Source organism: Trichoplax adhaerens, genomic scaffold, assembly GCF_000150275.1.
Source record: "Trichoplax adhaerens TRIADscaffold_5 genomic scaffold, whole genome shotgun sequence".
Taxonomy (NCBI): domain Eukaryota; kingdom Metazoa; phylum Placozoa; class Uniplacotomia; order Trichoplacea; family Trichoplacidae; genus Trichoplax; species Trichoplax adhaerens.
In genome coordinates this window covers 8447466-8468714 of record NW_002060947.1, presented here as the reverse complement: position 1 = coordinate 8468714, position 21249 = coordinate 8447466, and the positions used below count along the sequence as shown (strand labels likewise).

General features: G+C 30.1%; 3 protein-coding genes across 3 annotated transcripts; 1 reads left to right on the top strand and 2 right to left on the bottom strand.

Moving 5' to 3' along the window:
* Positions 1–1451: 1451 nt before the first annotated feature.
* TRIADDRAFT_57014 (uncharacterized protein) lies at positions 1452–5587 on the top strand (the record flags this gene model as incomplete). Its single annotated transcript, XM_002113107.1, has 5 exons — positions 1452–1502; positions 2733–2857; positions 4835–4901; positions 5273–5377; positions 5537–5587. The coding sequence occupies 5 exons, from the start codon at positions 1452–1454 to the stop codon at positions 5585–5587; spliced, it is 399 nt and encodes a 132-aa protein (XP_002113143.1).
* A 2687-nt stretch (positions 5588–8274) lies between these two features.
* Positions 8275–9864, bottom strand: TRIADDRAFT_57013 (uncharacterized protein; the record flags this gene model as incomplete). Its single annotated transcript, XM_002112672.1, has 7 exons — positions 8275–8415; positions 8654–8748; positions 8864–8912; positions 9001–9099; positions 9188–9243; positions 9529–9624; positions 9789–9864. 7 exons carry the CDS (start codon positions 9862–9864, stop codon positions 8275–8277), a joined length of 612 nt encoding a protein of 203 aa, XP_002112708.1.
* Positions 9865–16232: 6368 nt separating this feature from the next.
* Positions 16233–20023, bottom strand: TRIADDRAFT_63980 (expressed hypothetical protein). The gene is made up of 7 exons (XM_002112671.1): positions 19886–20023; positions 19499–19620; positions 17276–17342; positions 17053–17157; positions 16863–16895; positions 16670–16711; positions 16233–16518 (listed from the first exon to the last, which is right to left on the bottom strand). Exons 1-7 carry the CDS (start codon positions 19919–19921, stop codon positions 16414–16416), a joined length of 510 nt encoding a protein of 169 aa, XP_002112707.1. The 5' UTR covers positions 19922–20023; the 3' UTR covers positions 16233–16413.
* Between the last annotated feature and the right edge of the window lie 1226 nt (positions 20024–21249).

Here is a 21249-nt window from a genome sequence, read left to right as displayed (position 1 = left end):
TATTAGTCATTACATGTCTATGTTCGTAAATACTGTTGTCTGCATTAAGGGAGCAGTAGCTAATTTTAATATCTAATTCAGTAAATGATTCCGAGGTTAATCGTATTAACTATGACTCATGAACTATTTAGGAATAGTATATAAATGCAGCATATCGTGTAATAAAGTGGATTCTCAAACTTAGTATTTAACGTAAAATACGTGGCGTTTAAGTCTTTGTGTAGTCTGCTAGTAGAGCAAAAGTGTTTATGATAGTGCAGATATCGTTCCTTGATACGTAGTTCAAGGAATTGACTTATTGATCGTATATTACGTTATCTTGTTGCAAAGCTGTTTTTGTGACAGTAGCAACAGTACTAAAAGCATTATATGTAGGCCCACAAATGCACTAGATTAGAAATCGTTTTAGAGCTTCAATATTGTATAAATTCATTCATCGTTCATCTTTATTTTTCATCCTCATATTAATTGAAGTTTATATATTTTTTATATTGGAATGTACAATCATACTGGTTAATTAAGTTTGCAAGGATATAAAAATCGCTTCAAATGGCATAGAATATTAGAGTTAAACAAGAATCTTTATGAAGTAAATTAAGTACGGACTAGGTTTGGGCTTAGGTTTAGGTTTAGGGTTAGGTTTAGGATAAAATGCCCGTATCCAGAATTTTTATCAGAAATATAAATTTAGCTTCAGGTACAGTTAGAATAAATATGCGTATCTGAATACATGCACTCGTACTCGTAGATTTAAAATCCAGAGCAAGTTTATAGTGAATTGAGTAAAAAAAATAGACAGACATTGATTTATTGTAGACATTGACTGGTTCATCAATATTATAAGCCAAATTTATGCCTTATTTAGTTCTGCCACAGCAAGGACTCCATACCGACATCTCAAAATTCCCCTAATGCTTCTTTTGGATTTGGTATAACGACATGATAACAAGATCTTATTTAATCTATAAAATTGAATTTAAAGATTTTATATAAGCAGAGCCAGCTGCAACTTAACGTCAAGATGGCTAATGATAATATACATTGTTCGCTAATGAAGCACCCCGCTAAGAAGATGAATGAAAATGGCTATGAAAGTAAAATTATGATTATTTTCAGTTACTTAACAGTCCCAATCACAGTTGGAATAGATAGACAACCACCATAGTTGTGCCATATATATATTGATTATTATTGTAAGTTCGATCCATAGTCGCTAGCGTATAGGGTAATTCAAAGGTCAATAAGCCATTCAAATAGATTCTACGTGATTAATCCCAATAATTATAATTGTTACCTCTAGCTCGCACTAATATGCTCCTTATCGTTAGTAAAAAGTCTACATCTTAACTATCCACTACATACTATAATAACCAACTTACGTTCTTGAATGTGTCATTCTTGCTCTGAGCCATCATTATTTTAGCAGACTATTTTCACAGCTGGAACTAACTATGGCTGATATAGCTCCTGGATATTGGTTGTCCCCTCCAAAGACATATAGTGTAAGTTTGTTAAAATTTTCGACCTGATTGTCGTAGAATAAAAATGGCTATATAAGCGAATCTAGGAGCGATTAAAAATCTAGGTCTTCTTGAAAATACTTCTAGATTGATTTAACCGAACTTATAATTAACTTTTGACCGTACGATGCTCTCTAATTAGATTGTAAATATGGAAAAATAGTAAAAAATAATGTCATTAGTTTCAAGTTACTAGTTTTAAACGAGTTCATAGTTCTTGAGAGATTACTGTCTACGAAATAGAATCAGTTCTTAACTACTACGATTCTTTTCACAAAATCAAGCCTTAAGCATATTTACTATAAATTTCGTTCAAAATTTTTGGCAAGAGATATTTAGCTTATTAGCATAAGAGTCACTAAAATGTAGAATCATCATACGTGTAGGTTAAAATGAATTCGTAATTCGCTAGAATTACCGTATTAACAGACTGAGATTGTTAAACTGCAGGCAGTTGATTCCGTCTATAATGCATTATATATAGATAAAATCATTTGACCAGAATTTTACTGTTTGTTAATTCCCTTATAGACCAGTCATCGTTTTTAGCTAAATTATTGTATATTATTAATAAGAGTTTCAATACCTTAGTACGAAACTCTTACTCGTAATGTTTAGAATGCCGATGCTCTCTGTTGATCAACGGAAGGATCGACCATCGTATTCAATGCGATATTATTGTATCAGTTTAAAAAGATCTACGTATATTGCTATTATAGCTTATAGCATTCGTAATTTTATTTGGTTACAGATCATTTCCCCATTTTCTTTTTTAAATTTTCTATCAACATACATTTAGTATACATTTTACGGTAGCATGACTAGATTTATCTTAAAAGCCCAATAGTATTTTTGCTCGTTAACATTATAATAACATGTGTCAGTATAGATTCCTGATCTCCTTTACAAAATTAGAATTAACCTGAGCGATTTGCTAAGGCTAATGTTGAAACAGCTTTATCAAAATCATGAATTACTATGTACTTATACAGAGTAATACTGAACTGTAATATGGCGGAATTGAAAACTAGTAACATAGCAAATCGATTAATCATTTTACTGCAGTAATGATTAAGGTCTAAGCAATAGCATAACGCCATTTAATTTACTATAATGCGAATTTGTGCTCAAATGAGGCTTTTATCTTTACTAATAGTGTCCTATAATTTTTATATCGTAAACGTAATAATACTGTCTTTCTTTCTCATTTAGTCTCGCGATAAGCGAGATCTAGGTAAAGAAATGAAAGTCCTACACTGGATCTCAGCTATTATTGGAAGATCACTAGGAGATGATAACGCTCCCGCTAAATTAAGGGATGGAATCGCACTTTGTGAGTAAGTAAAACTCTTACAAATTATGCGGAAATACTTCTATATTAAACACAGCCTTAATATTACTTCATCTCCATAAATACTCACCTTTAAATCAGATACTCGACCATTGCTTTCAAATAAAGCGAGCACCCAATTCTCTAAACTAATACTAAATGCAAAATTAGAGATTTTCTGTATTCCATCTATATTTTGTCGTAGCCAATACTACTATTTTCATCGCTATTCTGATTTATTCCACAAGCAAAAGGCTATAAAGTACAACAAGAAACAAGATCAAGCATTTAAGAAATATTAATGTTGCTATCATTATAGCTACGCCTACATTCAAACTTCATTTTTTTAATTAATGGCTAAATATGAAAATTCATTTTCAAGAGCTAACTATCAAATTCTAATCACAATCAGCACTAACATAAAATCTTCAGCCTTATCTTTATCGATAGAAAAGGACTAAATTACCAAATAAAATTTTTGCACAAAGCAATATCAAAGTTATAGCCAACACGATTTCGTCGCTAGAGAAAATCAAATATATAGTCGTCAAAATTTTTCTTAATTTAGGCTCCTACATGTAATATAAGTATCCGATAGACTTTAAACTTATTCTACTGTCTGAATTCAAAATTCAAATGTCGATTGCAGCTTTCAATTCTCTTCATCCATCCACATCAAACCATTTACCATGAAATCCTGCTTTATATTTCAGCTATTTCGAGATAGTTTTTCAACTTCCTCTAAGTATTTTACTGGTATATAACATATTTCTAGGTCATATTCGTAGTTTTTAATTGACTTTGCGTAGCAAACAACCATATCTATAAGCATTTTATGAAAATTTTGGTTCTATAGATCTATCTCTGTTTTTATAGATTATTCTTTATAAGTACATAAGTCTTTCTATCCGTTTGCTAGATAACTGATTGATGTTTTATATAGTAAGTTATTTTTAAAGTCTTCAACAATAGTCTTCACTGAAATATGTTTTAATTTCTGTCGTAAAATTTCTGAATCTGAGAGATACCGCTGATATAGTATGTCATTTAGTTACTTCGTTTAGGAAGTCCTGCAAATATCTTTTTTATTGTGATTTTCTGTACGTTCTCTGCTCAAATCTCTCGATCTAACATACGTTCGAGTACTAATTGATAACCCAAACAGTAATTTAGTTTAAATTTAAGAAATTCTTCACGCAGTAACATATCTGAATTTACATACATAATTCATATCGCCGGACTAAGTTGCTGATTGATGGTTCTTATAGCAATTTTTAGCTGTAATAATCTTGGTATTTATACGTGATACGTATTAGTAACATGTTTACGGAGGATGTCTGCTTAGACCAATCTCAATTCGTTCTTATTATAACAGTGAATTAAAAATAATCAATTTTAGTTCTACTAACTGTAAGTAGAATAGCTTCCTTGAAACAATACACGTATCGAAAAATTCGTCTTTAACATAGTGTTGCTTATCATTCAGCTAGATTGACACCAGCTATATGTTACAAATGTTTGCTATCAATAGCATTTAGACAAGCATTATATCATTATTTCCGATAAATTTATAATAAAACTTTCAGTTTATACTAACAGATATCGATAGTTGATGCGACAATATTTCTAAACTATATCTAATATCTACTTTGACTGCAATGCATCTGCTTATGAGCAGTATAGCATAGGCAGAAATCCGTCATTAAACTCTTGGCCACTGCTTTAATTGAGTAAACAAGTTAATTAGAAATTGTATTAATAAAAGAATGGTATTTCCTAATCTATCATCTTGTATTTTTGTTGACAGATACCTTTGTTATCATTTTAAAAGCGATTTAAACGAAAATTATTTTAACATTAGCCTAAATTAATTTTTCTTTTATAATATAGAATTTTTTAATTTATTAAAGCAGTTTTTATGCATCAATGAATAAAATATGCCACATAGAAAGATTTTATTTAATTTAGTTTCGATTTTATATAGGTTAATAAATCAATTACAGCCTGGATCAGTTTCTAGTATAACCCGTAGTCGATCATCTTTTGGTAAGGTATGTACTTATGTATAATTAATCAAGTGTCTAGCAAAATTCGCGGAATGGCAGAGAAATTACAACGATATTATAGTATATCATAGAACGATACAGCCTTAAAGGACGTTTTTAACTACTCACACTATGTAATAAAACATTACATGCATATTAAGCATGAATATTATTGATCGATACCTTACTTCTACTGAAAAACCAACTAATCAAATTTCATAAAAGCAATATCATCCTTATAATACTGGTATTGCTTTACAAACAGCCTCGGATCGATCATGAATAGATTAATTAGAAATAATTACAATTCCAAATTTTTAATAAAATATTATTTGCATTACTGAATAAACGAATTAATAAAGATTCTCTTAATTTAGATCCAAAACATCTCCAAATTTCTAAAAGCTGCAGAGTTGTATGGAGTGAATAAAGAGGATTTATTTCTACCATCGACACTATACGACGGTCATCATATGGTAGAGGTATGATAGGCTTATTTCACTATTTTCTTTCCAATAAAATTATTACATAATCCAATTTCTATGGGACACTTATTTTATTATACGCTAATAACATTATTAAATTTGCTTAGACCTTGTTTAATTTATGCATTACGATGTTGAACCATTCTTATTTTATAGGTTATAAACGCCATAGAATCTTTAGCCCTACGTGTTAGTCATATGCTTTGAACCTATATTAAATATGTAGTTTATAATTTAAATGCAGGCAATGCTTCATTTTTGATCGTCAATTGGTACATAAGCTCATACAAATTTAAAATTTTTCATCTAGCAGGCTCAGCAAAAAGGCTTTGATGGGCCAAATCTTGATTTATAATAAATTTGAGCCACAAGCTGGCTTACGAAAAGAAGCAACAATTACGCTAATAATTTACAGAAAACCTTGGCTAATCAAAATATTCATCCTTACAAATTTAAGATAATCTATGGCATATTTGTATTTATTATTTGCCGCAAATTAACTTTGCAATAGCTTCTGAAACTCTGAAATCATTAATATGTGTACGATATATGAAAACTGAAGGCAGCCTAGTGTGAGCTGTAGTCGAGTATCGGATAAATATCTCTGCCCAAGCTCAGAAGCTCTTCAGGAGCTCTAACATTTAACTGTTTCAATCATACAAATTAGTTATTATTATAATATCTCAGTAGATAAATCCAAACAATTTGCATTCTTATTATACGAGAGCTATCGTAGCAATAATTTACATCATCCAAAGGATCTAAATATTACCAAATCATTGGTGCGGAAAATGTCTTCCCATAGTATATTAGCGTTTCGTCTTGATATGTCTTGTAAATTTAGTCTACAAAATGGAACAATAAACATTTTCATTACAATAATTGTATTAATAGTTACATAAGTTAAAAGTAAATAAAATATTTAGTGTTTTCTAAAAACAAATGTTTCGTGTTATCTAGAAATAAAATAAATTATTGCCTATAAGCATAAGCTATTTAAAAATAGACCTTTTTATTTCGTGATCAGCTGATCCATAGTCATATTCCAATATTTTATGGTGAATTGGATGACAATATTAGCAACTTTAATATTTTTGTACTGTTATAAATTTACGTAACACATAAATAGGTTTAAATCTTATTAACTCCTAAAAGTAAATCAATTAAGTGATACATCAGTGCTACTTTTTAAAAAACTCTCTGCTAAAAAATATAGTAGTTCCTCCAGCAAGTAACTCTTAGCAGTTTGAACAGTATTATTTGTAAAGCAGAGCTTATCCCATTCGTAATTGTAATAATAAAAATCTTCCATCTCTTAATCGTTAGTTAATTGACTCTAACATAAATGAAGTCCTACGACATGTGTAATCAAGTATCTTCTCAAAAACAAAACAAGAACTACAGTTTCTTGTTAACTTCACTTTATTGCCTAAGTTACGCTCGTCTAACAGATACCAAGGACGATGTCTAGACTGTCTCTTATACAATCTCGCAATCTCACAATCTCACAATCTCACAATTATTTATTTTCATATAATCTAGCAATCTTAATCTTCGATTTACTGTATTTGGGGCTGTACTGCAATATGCTAGAAGTATATTTTAAGTGTGCATTTATAAAAATTAATTATTACTTCTAGTAAAATTTTCAAGTATTAGAAATATATTTTTTACCCAGTAGAGGCTGTTATTACAATAAATTGTCTTAAATAATGAAATATGTTAAACTACAGTTTCTTTCAAATATCACATTATTACTGAAATTAGATTTGTCTTATTACCACCAAAGAGTGTCTAATTTCAATCAGATTCTCTAAATTGTTACAGTAAAATTCACAACTTACGAGTATAAGGCCTGCAAATCTCCATATTTTTAATTGTTATCAACTCCAAAAAATCAATCGAGTTCAGCACCATACCATACTCGATCAAACTACAAGTAGCATGCAGTTTGAAGTCGTTCTTGTGTGATATAGTCAATTTTTGTTCAGTTTAACGAAAAGTAACAACCATCCCACTTAAAGTAGCAAATAATTACCAGTTTTATTAAAGATTTACGGAAGGACATGATGGACTATTATCAAAGTTTTAATGATTTATTCATAATTACTGCACATTACGCATTATGGAAATGATCCAGGGAATATTTTCGTGCAAATTATTAGCTCACTATTTATGTAAATTAAAGCCCTTTTGGATTCTTATACATCAGTATTTCGATGTTTGATTAGTCTAATTATTCACTGTAGCTGTAATTCATGATTACGATGCATTCTAATGACTACCTACCGACAACTATTCACTGAAACGATATTTCCTCGCTATTAAAATTTAAGAAATTGCCTGGCAACGATGCATATACTTCGGATTATATAAAATATTTTCACATAGAACACACTATTTTAATAATCTGATTGATATGTATTTATTAATCAGATCTGATGACTTGCGGAGATATCTTAATAGTCTTATTATAGACATGATGATGTGATATAGATCACGTACACTAACTATATCGTGGAAAAGAAAATGTAAACAATTAGTAACTGTAACATAAAAGCCATATCATGACTATTGTATTCCATTCTATAATATTTAAGGTTACTTCGCATGAATCGATATATTGTAAATCTAATTTTTCATTATAATAGGTTATGGATTATCAGTAGGAAGCGAAAACGAGAAACAGATTAAATCTACCATCTGTTTTTAGATCTACTGCAGAAATATTTAAATTTAAAGAAATTTAAAGCATGATTACAATTTCTTAGTGTATTTACTTGGTAAACACTTCTAGCAATTGTAGTTTTCTTATTAGAAAAATCATGACATCCATATAATACTGAATAATAATATCAGTCCGTGCAGAATTTAACTAAAGGTCTAAAGATTAGTTAAAGGCAGTCATCAAACTCGGTTAGCATATCAATATAACTAGAGTGCACTAGTTCAGTTTGCCCTATATCTAGCTGTTCCATTAAATCACGAGCGACCTCTTGGCCATCTTCCAAGGTTTGATCATGCGTCAGATCGACCTATAGCCAATTTTGAGAACTAATTAGAGCTATCCATTTTGCTATAAAGCTTCATTGATAAAATTTAATGTTGCATGGATACCATTACTCAATATGTCCATTACTAAATTTATCAAATCTATTCTATTCCAAGATGATAAATTTAGCAGGAATTGAATTATAGCACGAGCATCTTTGGAAATTATAGTCTATCATACGTATCGTCTATTGGATAAGATAATGCCATTATTCAGTTTACCGAAATTTCTATAAAATCGCCTAAATCTGCCACACGATCTAAATAAATTTTTGTCTGTCCAAATTCGGCAATGAGCCTCTCCGTTCTTACAACTCCTAATCGGCGATCAGAGAAATTATGTTTATGTACGAACACAGGAAGCAAGCTGGTTTGAAATAAAAAAACATTATGACGAGTCAATATTGCCATTCTTTGGCTATTAGATTGTACCTTTAATCCCATAGGCTAATTTCAGAATGTTTTTAGTGGCTGTTAAATCCTGTATTGAAGTAAATATTCAAGATGTTGTAAAATTCTCTATACAAAAGCTTGAGAAAGAAATCTGATGGGCACCTAGTTGTGCTTACCTTAACTTCTGAATAACAATATTTGGAATTAGTAAAGAGTTCCTTGTCGGCTTCAACATCAAACATTAACAAACTTTCGCCGGTATTATATTCTCGTAACTAATCAATTTGCATAGGCACGAGCATGAAGTGTAAATTTTTACTTGAGAAGAGCCGCAAAAAATAAACAACAAATAAACAAGCTTACTTTCAAACGACCGTTAGGACATGTAAAAAATGTATCCTCTTGAATGTAGGAGAATCCTAATAGCATAAGTAAACTTTATTGAGCTTCAAGTATATTCAGAACTCGAGATACACTTAATAGCTGACTGTAGAGTCATTTTTATGCTATCTATCCATGATATTTTATATACAAACTCCAAAGTAAGGAAGTTTTTATACTATATAGAATATTTTATTTCGTATTACAGACATAGATATCGTCTTGACTGATATCAGATCAAGAACGATTTATATCATATCGCATTTTCTAGTTAGACCACATGTGAATAAAACTATATAATCAGGGATAGCTAGGAACATTACCTTCATCTTCTACAAGGCCAGTAATTGTTTCTTTTACCAACTCATAATTTCTAATTCTTGCTTTAATATTTATACTTCGATCTTCAGGTTCTTCTACTATAATATAAAGTTACAAGAAGTGAACTTCCGAAACGTAATTGGAGAAGAAAACTGAAGTGAAATAACCAACAGAAAATTAAGAGAATCTGATCCTTTCGCGTAGCAAGATTAAAAGAAACACCAAGCAGTTACTAAAGTATTCTTAATATATAATCGCTTACCTAGATTGCCTTCAGACCACAATTTATTTTGAGCTTTATCAACTCTCAGAGTCTCTCCACGAAGCATATCCACCATTTTGTCACTATTAAAATGATGCTCAGCGATTTCCCTCGTTAAAAAAGTGATTACTTTACTATACAACTATGATATTTATGTATCATTCCCCTTAATAATTAAGTTGCATGTAAGACAGAATAAATATTTACATAATAGTAAAGAATAGAATCAGAAATTATTTACTATTCCCATAAAAGTAATGCTTTTCTGACTCATGTGATATTGATCCATTAAAATATCAGCTATATCATTGGAAGATGATTTGAATATTTTAAACGTAACAATAATAATTACGCTCTCCTTCAACTTATTAGCGTTCTACTTTATAATTTATTCGTATTACGAAAAAGCTCCATGAATGATTACAAAGATTCCATTGGAAATAATAAACTAAGAAGAAATGCCAAGATAGAATTGAAGCAATCTTTGTTTCAATGTGTCATGACCTTCGTAGATAGCGCTTAAATTGCATTGTTTGTCAATGCTTGCATCATTTTTCACTAACAATATCACTTGAAAGAAATCTGGCCAAGGCATTACATTAAATAAAATTTTTTAAAATCAAAATTATCGAACAGGTTACCGATCAACGATGTTTCGATAGAACAACGCTAAAATTGATTACATGATCAAGTTATAAGTACGTCCTAATTAAATAACAACGAATGACGGCCTTATAAAATTTATTTAACCAGTTTTGGTGTGAAAATAATGATATTATTGTAGCTATTGAATAGTCTTAAATCGTATTATTTAATGAATAACGCTTTAAACAAATATACCGTCCAATACAAATTTTTCTTATATGGAAATAATGACTAATTAATGTAAATTGATTTGGCGTGTGGAAGAGGATTCAAATAGTTCCATTTGCGTTAATGTTTATCTTCTATCGTATAAAGCTCTCTAAAACGTGAATAAGAAGATGATGACGACTACTCCAATGTTAACATTAGCATTCATTTTGTCTACTCACATAATTTATTGATTCTTCAGCACGCAAATTTATAAATATTAGACTTTTAAACTTAAAATCATTTGATTATTTAATAATTAGCTAATTAGTTTGATTTTCAATTATACTATCTGTATATCGTGCTGATAAATAACCTTCATTATACAGGAAACTAATTTCTTAGAAATAGGTATAAACTAATCTAAATTCGCCTGTATGCAGAATTGCAGTCATTTCTTAGAAGTAATCATAATTTCAATAGAAAATAAACAAGCTTACCGTTCTGAGAGTACTATTCTAAAACCTAGTGACAAATTACTCCGCAATGATTTCGACTAAATAAAGAAAGAAGTAAACTCTTATTCCATTTTGTGATCTATCATACTTATTACGACCTCTGTCTTATAATCAATATATCTAAAATATAAAATAAGTTGTAAAGATTTGCATTGCATACTGCAATAAGTTTCTAATTTTACTCCCAGTAACTGAAATTAATCTATTACTATATCAATCTCTAAATCAATTCGAATCAATATTAAGTATTTAAGTTCTTATTCTCTGTCTAATGAAGCAGATTACTCCCATCTTATATCTTCTAGTAGCTTCTTCAAATAAATATTATTATAATTGATGTCTCAACTTTGAAAAGGTTAATCAAGTTCTACTTTTTGCGTATGAGTGCTTGAAATTGCGTCCTTGAACAAATCAACTTGATAAGATGCTTCATTTGTTCTAACAAACGATAAATTAAATGATAACTTAAGTCATATAACACAGCCCATCCCTTTTTCAGTGATGTAAAGACAATCCATTCTACGATGAACTGATTACCATATTCTGACTCTCTGTTGACATACGTACGTAATATATGATTTAAAGATTTCTGTTTTAAAGGCTGATCATAGGATTAAAGTTTGTAGAACCATGAAATCTTCAAATTCTAGCATAGTGTGCAAAAACTGCGACGAGTAAAATTATATACTTATTTAATTAATATGGTATTGTTATACGACATAGAAAATTTAATAAGAGTATAACTTGCTGCGATGAAATTCTAATGCTTTAATTATTTATTTAAGGTCATAGAAGCAGTTCAATTTGTTCACTGGCCGTTAAAGTTCTCAAAGTAACGATATTTCTGTGTATTTTCGTATATTTTAACATAGTGTCTGGCATTAGATTATGTATGGTAACTATAATTGGTAAAATCAAGATTAGCAATGGACATTAAATTTAGTATTAACGCCTTGAGAAGGTAGTTGATCCAAAATCCAAGATATGCTATTGACATATAGAGGGATATACGTCATAATAATTTTGCTATTCTTTCCTATTCTAAACCATCCTTATCACAAAAATAAGAATAATCCTCTCTGGACTGCTTGAGTATTAGCAATAGATCATAGTTAATTTGCAGCAGCAGTTTGTAGTGTATTAAGATTGTATTGCGTTTGTAGTATATACTTACTATAAGCATTCTCTAAATTGTCCAAAAACAGAGGTCCTATTACAGTCTTGACGTACTATGGATAAATATAGCTTGACATGTTTAATTATTTACAATACTTACAGTCTTTGCTACTACAGAGACTATTGCGGTCTATATTGTATCAAACTGTGCAATCCTATTTTCTGCATGTATTTCGTCTCATAAAGTTGTAAATGCTAACGATTTATCTCTAATTCATTTATTTGCAATAGTTACTGTGTTCATCATTTTCATGTTACTTCAAGACAGTTTACACCTTGCTCCACCGCAGCCAACTTACTTACGTTATTAGCTTACAATAAAAGTATTTATTTTCCTTCTAAACGGATTCGCATCAATCTTTAAATGGCTACTAAATCTGCTTCCAGTAATCATTTAGTCCCTTCCGAATTTTAAACACGAAACTAGCTATGATCTATCGATCTCTGTAGTATGGTAAGTACCTTAGTTCTATCCTACATAATGGCGACTATCCAGTAGATGCTAATTTAAAAGAATTAGATAAATTCTATACAAACCCTTTCTTTGTATGTCTTGTAGCGAAAAAGAGGCGGATAACATTCTTAACAACATAAAGCAAAACTAAAATTACTCCTATATTTCTCTATCACAAAAAGCGAAATCATTTCGGCCAGTATCTGTCCATTCATATAGTAGAAGTCATCAAATCGATGAACTTTCTTCAAGACCGTCGTCCTAGGTCTTTATTATTTTTAAAATCGGATGGCAATATTATACTTTAGCTACAAATTATCTTAGGGTTATAATTATCCATTTCTTTTATAAATTTATCATTTAAAACACGTCTTTTCCAGCTAGCTATTAGAGCTGTAGTTATATCCTACTTTACGGCATTCAATAAAACTGTATTCACTTCGACATCCTACTATATACAGTAATAAAGCATGGTTAATGATATTCGATAAACAGCTGAATAAAATTTATAAGAATTTACTTAATCAACATTATTTCTTGAAATATATAGCAACACTTTTAATAATAATTTACTTAATCAACACCATTTCTTGTAATATGTAGCGGCACTTTTAATAATAATTTACTTAATCAACATCATTCTTGAAATACGTGGTAGCGCTTTTGAAAATAATTACTTAACTAGCACCTTTGCATAAAATAGTAACAGAAGAGTTGCTACTTTGACTCTAGGCATTCATGTATTGAATTTTAATCCTTGACTTTTTTCAAGCACAATTAAACTTTTACGTAGCCTAAAACAACGCTATACGATACATAATTAGAACTCGCCATGATATAGTCTGGGTGCTTTGAATGAATAAATAAGATAATTGCTATAATGTTTTCTTTCTCCGCATGAATCCAAGGTGTATACAAAGGTATGTATCTGCCATATTATTAAACTTGAAATAGTCCTAATAAACTGTATTAGTCGGATGCAGTCAGTTGTAGATTTAATCACCATACTCATCATATTAACAGCCTAAAAGGCTGTTATGTCTGTTATGCTATTTATAATTGAATGGGCCATCATGGACCATGCTGTGTGATATTTAGTCATTATATTTTTAATGTAAAATGTCGGATTTGATATCTTTAATTAAATTTTATATAGATTCTACGTCAGCATGATGCAGGATAACAAGAATAGAATAGAGTCAAGGAAATAAAGGGGTTAGCTTAGTTTTTTTTTCATATAGTATAATAGTCTTTTCCAAAGGATTAAGAGATGGCAGCATTATTGACAAGATATTTGTACAAACTGTATGGTAGTGTTAGTCACTTTTACTTAATTTTTTACTTACATAGATTCTATATCATTACGTTGTGGGTACCAAGAATAGAATATGATCAATGAAACCAAAGGGCTAGCATAGTTTGCTACATATTGTCCGATAGTCTTCATCCAGATGATTAAGAAATGGCATAATTGTCATGGTGTTTATACAAACTTTGCCTTAGTGTTGGTCATCTTTAATTAACTTTTTGATAGATTTTATTTCAGTATATTGTAGGGCACTAACTATAGAAAACAGTTAAGGAAATCAAAGAGCTAGATTAGATTGTTTCCTATTGCACAATAGTCTTTTCTAAGAAATTGAGAAATGGCATTATTCGCATGGTGCTTATGCAAACTACGTGGAAGTATTCGTTATGATTGCTTAATTTTTACTAAGATCGATTCTATATCAGCACGTTGTAGGGTCCATTCAGCACTAGTTTCAAGATTTCCCTTTTACGTAGTTAAGTGTATTATTGATACAATCTTTAAGCTGCGCTAATAGAGTATGCACTCTACTAAGAATAGAATGCAATCGAGGAAATCAAAGATCTAGCTTAATTTGTTTCGCAATGTATGTAATGATCGTTTATTTTGAATGGGTAGCTCCATTTATAGTTTCTAATACAAATCGTTATTAACCGATTCAACTAGGTTCAGCGAAAGTCATCTTTGGTATGTTTACATCAATTCCAGCGACTAATTGGATAAATAAATCTAAACGGCTTCAAATTTCTTCTGTTGAGATCTAATCCAAGGCATAAATGAAAAAGTTTCTACCAGAAAATATTCCCTTAGTACTTAATCTGAAGTCACGCGGCAAAGTAGTTGAAAACTTTATTTCGAATTCAAAGCCAGTCAATAGTGTCTATTCGGCTATGATTTGATTAAAATTTCCCGTAAAAAATAGTATTTCTATGACTACTTTGCTCAATCGTATGAGCAAGAAGTAAAGTTTGAATAAAACTAACTAACAAAGTAAGTAGAGTAAAAAAGAAACAAAACACTTGCATTATTTTAATTTTAGGTGTGGGTAAGATAATTGCAAATATGCATTTAAGAATGTCTTTATTAAGATTCTTTTGCTTCGTTTTTATTCTATTCGTATTCTATTATTCCAATGTTTCACTGATTAATAAAGCATTAATGACCATAATCAGCAAAATCTTCTATTGCATTGTTAATTTTATATCGTGCTGTGTTATTTATTGGTTACCAGACTATTGTAGAAGTAAACTGTCTACAATTACAGGACCGTTAGCCTTACATTTCAAATTTACTGATCACTTACTACTAGCTCTTTATTCTTAATAGAATGTAGGATAAATTTTACGTTCTAATCAGAATACTGATGTCCGTCTAATACTTGCTGTAAAAGGTTTATCACAATATATTTTATACTCTATGAAATGGAGTCAAATCACTGCAAGGTTCAGTCAAAACATCTATTAATTAATCTAGTAATTATTAGCCCCAACTCAGCGAGCTGATTAAATCTTGCGAGTATCTCAATAATATTTGCGAAAAAAATATACGATCTTTCTTATAAAAGGAGTCTCAAAATTATTTATAATGCACATATGCAATTTATAAATTCTCTTCTCATCTCTTTCGCCGACTCCGAGACACAATATGATAGACACACCTAACAATTAATTTCATATTACTTGAAGCTGATAAAAAATCCGCCATGCCTGCCATATTAATTTTCCCTACAGCAATATTTCTTATTGATCTTTCCAACATAACTTAGCAGTAGGAGGGGATTATTATTTAATAGACGTGTATAACATGCCATTCAAAGCACTAGGGATATGGCCATGACATAAAGTTGATATATTTGAATAATAAACATAATTTATATCTTACCTACGTGACAGTACGGTAATTTAACAGCAGAAGTGCGAAAATTAATGACGTATTCTAAAATGTGTATCGAAACGACATGACTCTAGCGTTGGGATTGCAATGACTAAATCGTATCAAAGTTAAAATGGAAAATAGATTTAATCAAAGTCATAAAGAAAAATATATACAGAACAAGTATTCAAATTCTTTAATTTTAGATAGACTTTCAATGAATTTCAAAAATGTCTTAGTAGTAAAAAATATGTACACTGGCGTCTTTTATAATGTGCAAGTTATATACAAGAATTGATAGCTTTAAATAAGCCTTGGCTATACAAATATATTGAAGCAAGTATAATGCCCTGAAATATCATTTTCAGACGAAACAAATTATGATTTCAAAATGTAAAGGTTATTCAGAATAAGATGCTATTCTAAATTTATGATATAGATAACGGTAGCAAATTTAAAAGTTCTCCCGATAAGTAAGATATTTGCTAACAAGTTGGCCTGCCATTAAAATAGACTCTTAGTAATCGGTCGTTCCCAGATCTCTCGGACCCATCGATCATACATCATGGTTGTTTTTACATATTGGAATGATAGCTTAATCCACAATATCTATTTTAAATTGAAATAAGATAATTTAAATAAAAAGATAATACGATGTCGAGCACAATTATTATCAATTCTATCATATTAAGTTCACGAAATCTAAAGCTAAATCCTTACAAATTTGTTCAGAAAAGGATACACATTTCAGTGGAATTACTTTATCATTCAAAGCCGGTCCTTTGTAACCTTTTTTATGAGCCTATAAGCAGCAGAGTCAAGACGAATATATCAATATATTAATGAATATAATATGATTCCAAATGTTTCTTCTGTTTAATATTCCTACTGTTTACAATTTGTAATTTATGTTAAAAAAATCTCTATCTAGCTATATTTAAATTAATCCTTACCAACTGACCCAGAGCCTCTATAGTACATATAACCTGCGAAAATAATTAATTAAAGTCAGATTTGTACCACGACAAAGAAGCAAAGAATGGCTCTAGGTACTATCATATAGAGTAGTCGATCGTATTTTAATAAACTAATTTTATATTTGATATATTGCATTTTCTCTTTGCATACGAACATTACCAGTACCTGTAACATATTAGATCCTTCAAGTAAATCAACAGGTTTAAAAATTTCCTGCTTAGGTACACCATATTGGTAGATGACTTTCAAAAAGCTCATAATATTTTCCCTCTAAAGCAAGATACGTTAAGCATAAGTTAGCAATATTAAATAATGAAAAGTTTACGCTATCTAAATTAAAAATGTATCATAATGCTAAAACAGATTCTTTTTATTCGGATTATTGCACCTGTTTAAATGCCATCTTAGATGTGCTTACTTGTGATATACTTCCAGGCTGGAGGTTATTAATTAGGCTACGAGGGATAGAAAATTGAAATGGTTATTTATGCAAAAATTTTTTGATTATTGAGTAAAATACTTGTTATCATCTTGTTAAACCTTATATAGCTTACTGTTATTTTAATAACATGTGGATGTAAAACATAAAGAACTATCGGCAATATTATTGAAACCGTTATCCCAATATTTATTTACTACGAAACATAACTAAATGTGATATCCGATATTAACAGTTAAACATGTATTAATATTACAAATGTAACTCTTGATCAATACTTAAAATGAAATACCTGAACCATTAAACATGTCTGTAAAAATGCTCAGATATCTAACTTTTTGGATTAGTCTAGCATTTGTGATGAATTTTAAGATGCAGATTTATAACTGATTTTTATTCCATTACTGAACATACTATTTTCTCTCTTTAATTGCATATAGTAGAACTTAAAATTATCATTTCGCTTTAATTCCCGTATTACCGTTACACTTACATATTTATATTCTATATTTCCTATTTATTATTTACTGACGTATTTCTATAATAACCTATATGTCATTACGGCCGATCTTTACTCATAAAAATAAGGATTGCTTCTAGTTTTATCAGGTAAATCAATCTTTTAATCATCTGTAAACATTTGATGGTAGTATATATCATGCAAAGTTTTCTTTTTTTAATACAAGTAATTTTTGTAAATAAATAAGAGTTCTTATTGAGAGACAGGCAATTCTCTAGAAGGCTAAAGACGAATAGAATATGCCGCGTAGTCGATATTTGATGAAATAGTTATAATTAACTAACTTGACTTCTGTAATGAAGCTGTTATATAAGCTGTTGTTGACAAAATGTTATGTAGAAGTAAATGAGATATAACTTAAAAATAATAAAAAATCTGGGGCTATTAACAACGATAGGTATATATATGTAATGTTGGTGATAATTCAAGTATGTTGATTTCAGCTTCGTAGAATATAATACTAATCGTAGTATTTTATTCTGATACTAAGTTCTGTAAGTATTAAGTGATGTTGTTCGGAAATCGTAGAGTTGTAAACAATTTAAATAACTTATTCAAGCTATGCTTTTCTGCTATTGTTGTTCTTAGTCCTTCTTTTCTAAGATCGGCTATTGTAGGAAGTTTTCCTTGTCTGCCAGAGTTTGTTGTATTATTATGTAGTATCTCAATCTGTAGAGAATCAGTAGTAAAATCGGCCAATATAAAATTACTTGTCTGATCTATACTCTAATTACAGTTAGTAGAACAGGTTTTGTTATGACCTCCCGCAATAAGTCCTAATACTTATTAACTGTATCCGTAGTCACGTAGGCTTCACTCTATTGTATTCTACTTAGTTCACCTAAAGAACGTATTCTCTACAGGGTGCCAAACCTTATTACTAAACTGTTGCACCCGCAACACATCCAGATAATTGGTTAGAAAAGTGGCTTAATCTATACTTCAACTTAAATTTGATCAATTCTTATTATTTGAAATCCTCGGATCACATAAATAAATAGATCAGTTTAACTGAGAGTTTATGATATCATAATTGTACGTATCTCTATAGCTAATTATTGAGGGTTATAGTTAGATCTATAATAACATTAGTTATTGCCAGATTATTAGCTGGGATAATAAAATTTCTATCGACTAAATTTATGCCAACTAAGCTTTAAATTGAATAAGGTCAGTTCTGAAAGGCCAGGAGAATAATTAAACTTCTTTTAGCTAAATTACTAATATATTGTACTCTCTCATAGTTTAATTAGATGGAAACTTCTTGGTACTTTCAAATTAGAATTAACCTATTGGGCAGCTATATCGGCTGTAGTAATAAATTTTACTGGCCTGTTAGGTTGCCTAATAAATCCATCAATTAGTAGTAGTACTAATGCGCAATAGCTGCTACAGTCGCTCAATAATTAAATATGAAAACTTATAATCTCATGATATTAGACAACCAGCCCCCTAGTAAGTTATGTAATGTGAAACTTGTCTTGACCTACTATTTGCATCCACAATGAGGACCAGAAAGAAATTGTTATTATTCTGTAATATACATCTTTTACTCATCTTTAACCGCCTGTACTTACCCAAACGATAGATACTTAAGTCTGCTATTATTAACTTGGCAATAATCATAAATAACAGTGTACTGCAATACTTACTTGCATAAGGCAACACCATCTCTTAGTTTTCCCGGTGTAGTCCAGCCAAAGTTTTTTTTACCGTTAACGGCTTCAATCCAAGCCAAAGCCCTTTTCTCCCTTTTACGATAGGAATTGTTGTTCTACCATTCAAAGCATAAAAGAAACTTTTCATATTATTCAACAAGTTATGCTTAACCAGTTACTGATCTCCCTAACTAAATACTGTATACTGTACGTCGAAGTTAAATCAAAGCTACGTCTATATCAGACTGTAAATACCTGTGTTAAAGACTGTAAATTATCCAAAAATGCTAATCATGTTAAAATAACGCAATGTATGTAATCTAAACTTTCATTGCTATTACAACAACCGCTTAGAAGACCCTGAAAACTGATCGAACTTACATTTGCCTTGAAATTTTCTGACATGCTGTCTCTCATGAGTGATTGAAACTTGTAAGGATTTAACCGATTATGACTAGCGAAAATTATAATACGGGCAACGTAATAGTACTGATGGTTAAGTAAATTACACAAATTATTGTAAACTTGATACAACTTTCGGATCTTTGCATCAAACTTTCTATTAGAAAGGTGCTAGCGTTTGAAATACTAGATATAGGGTAAGTAGACTATCCGGTAAACAAGATTTTAAGATTTAAGTGTCTGTTTCCAAAAAATAATAAAATGATCTTCCCGGTAGTATCCAGTCTTTATATAGGAAAAGAAATTACAATAGCAGCACTAATTCCCATAAATAGGCGGCCCCAAAATTATAATGGTCTAATTGTTTCTTAGTTTGGTAACTAAGCCAGATGAATAGAATGGCAATACATGCTGCGATAAATTATGAAATATCTTTCGTCATTTCTCACATAAAAGGAACATAGGTATAACAACTACCCCCTACAGGTGGTCGTTAATGTCAACAATTCTAAAGCATAGACAATATCATAGAAATAGTTGTTAAGCTCTCGAATACTTTCTTTTAAAATTTCTAAACATTTGCCTTAAAAGCTTAGAATCCACATTTGCAGAATAAACTTCTTTAAAATTATTTCGTGCTGTTTATCTATAGTGAAGTTTTAATATTCTAACGGAAAGAAACATTGCCATTTCCAACCATAAATTACCCTTATATTATTTCTGTAACATTTAACCTTAAAGTGTGATCGGGTGCACAATTCATATGCATTATATTGAAGTAACTATTTATTCGTTTTACTTATCAATAACATAATGTAAATCATGGCAACTCAGGGAATTTTATAGATAACTTCTCTATGAAATCTTAACAATCTTTCAACACTTATTAATCCTTTGAAGGCAAGAAAATGTCTGTATGGCAAAAATTATTCTATAAAGTTCCTTCATTTAATGCTATCGGAATTTTTTATGTACATAATACAATATAAACCAGAAAGCATCTTGGCAATAATCAATTTCTAGCTAGCATCAGTCGCCAATATTGTACATTGTTAATAAATAAGTAATTAAGATAATCCCTGAGATCATTAGTATATGACGGTATAAAATTAATTAATGATAAACGTCGATTTTATATTCCAATCTGAATATGAACTAAAATTCCCGTATAGCGATATAGAATATTAACTCAGTACATATTCAAGCATTATTGATCGGTAGCCAATGGGGGTGATTTTAAATAATTACTGTAATAATGTGTTACGAAGGTGGGGTAGTTACAACAAAGTCAAACATTACTGTTTAGATATTGCCTTAGTAATATGTCAACAACTATAGATTAA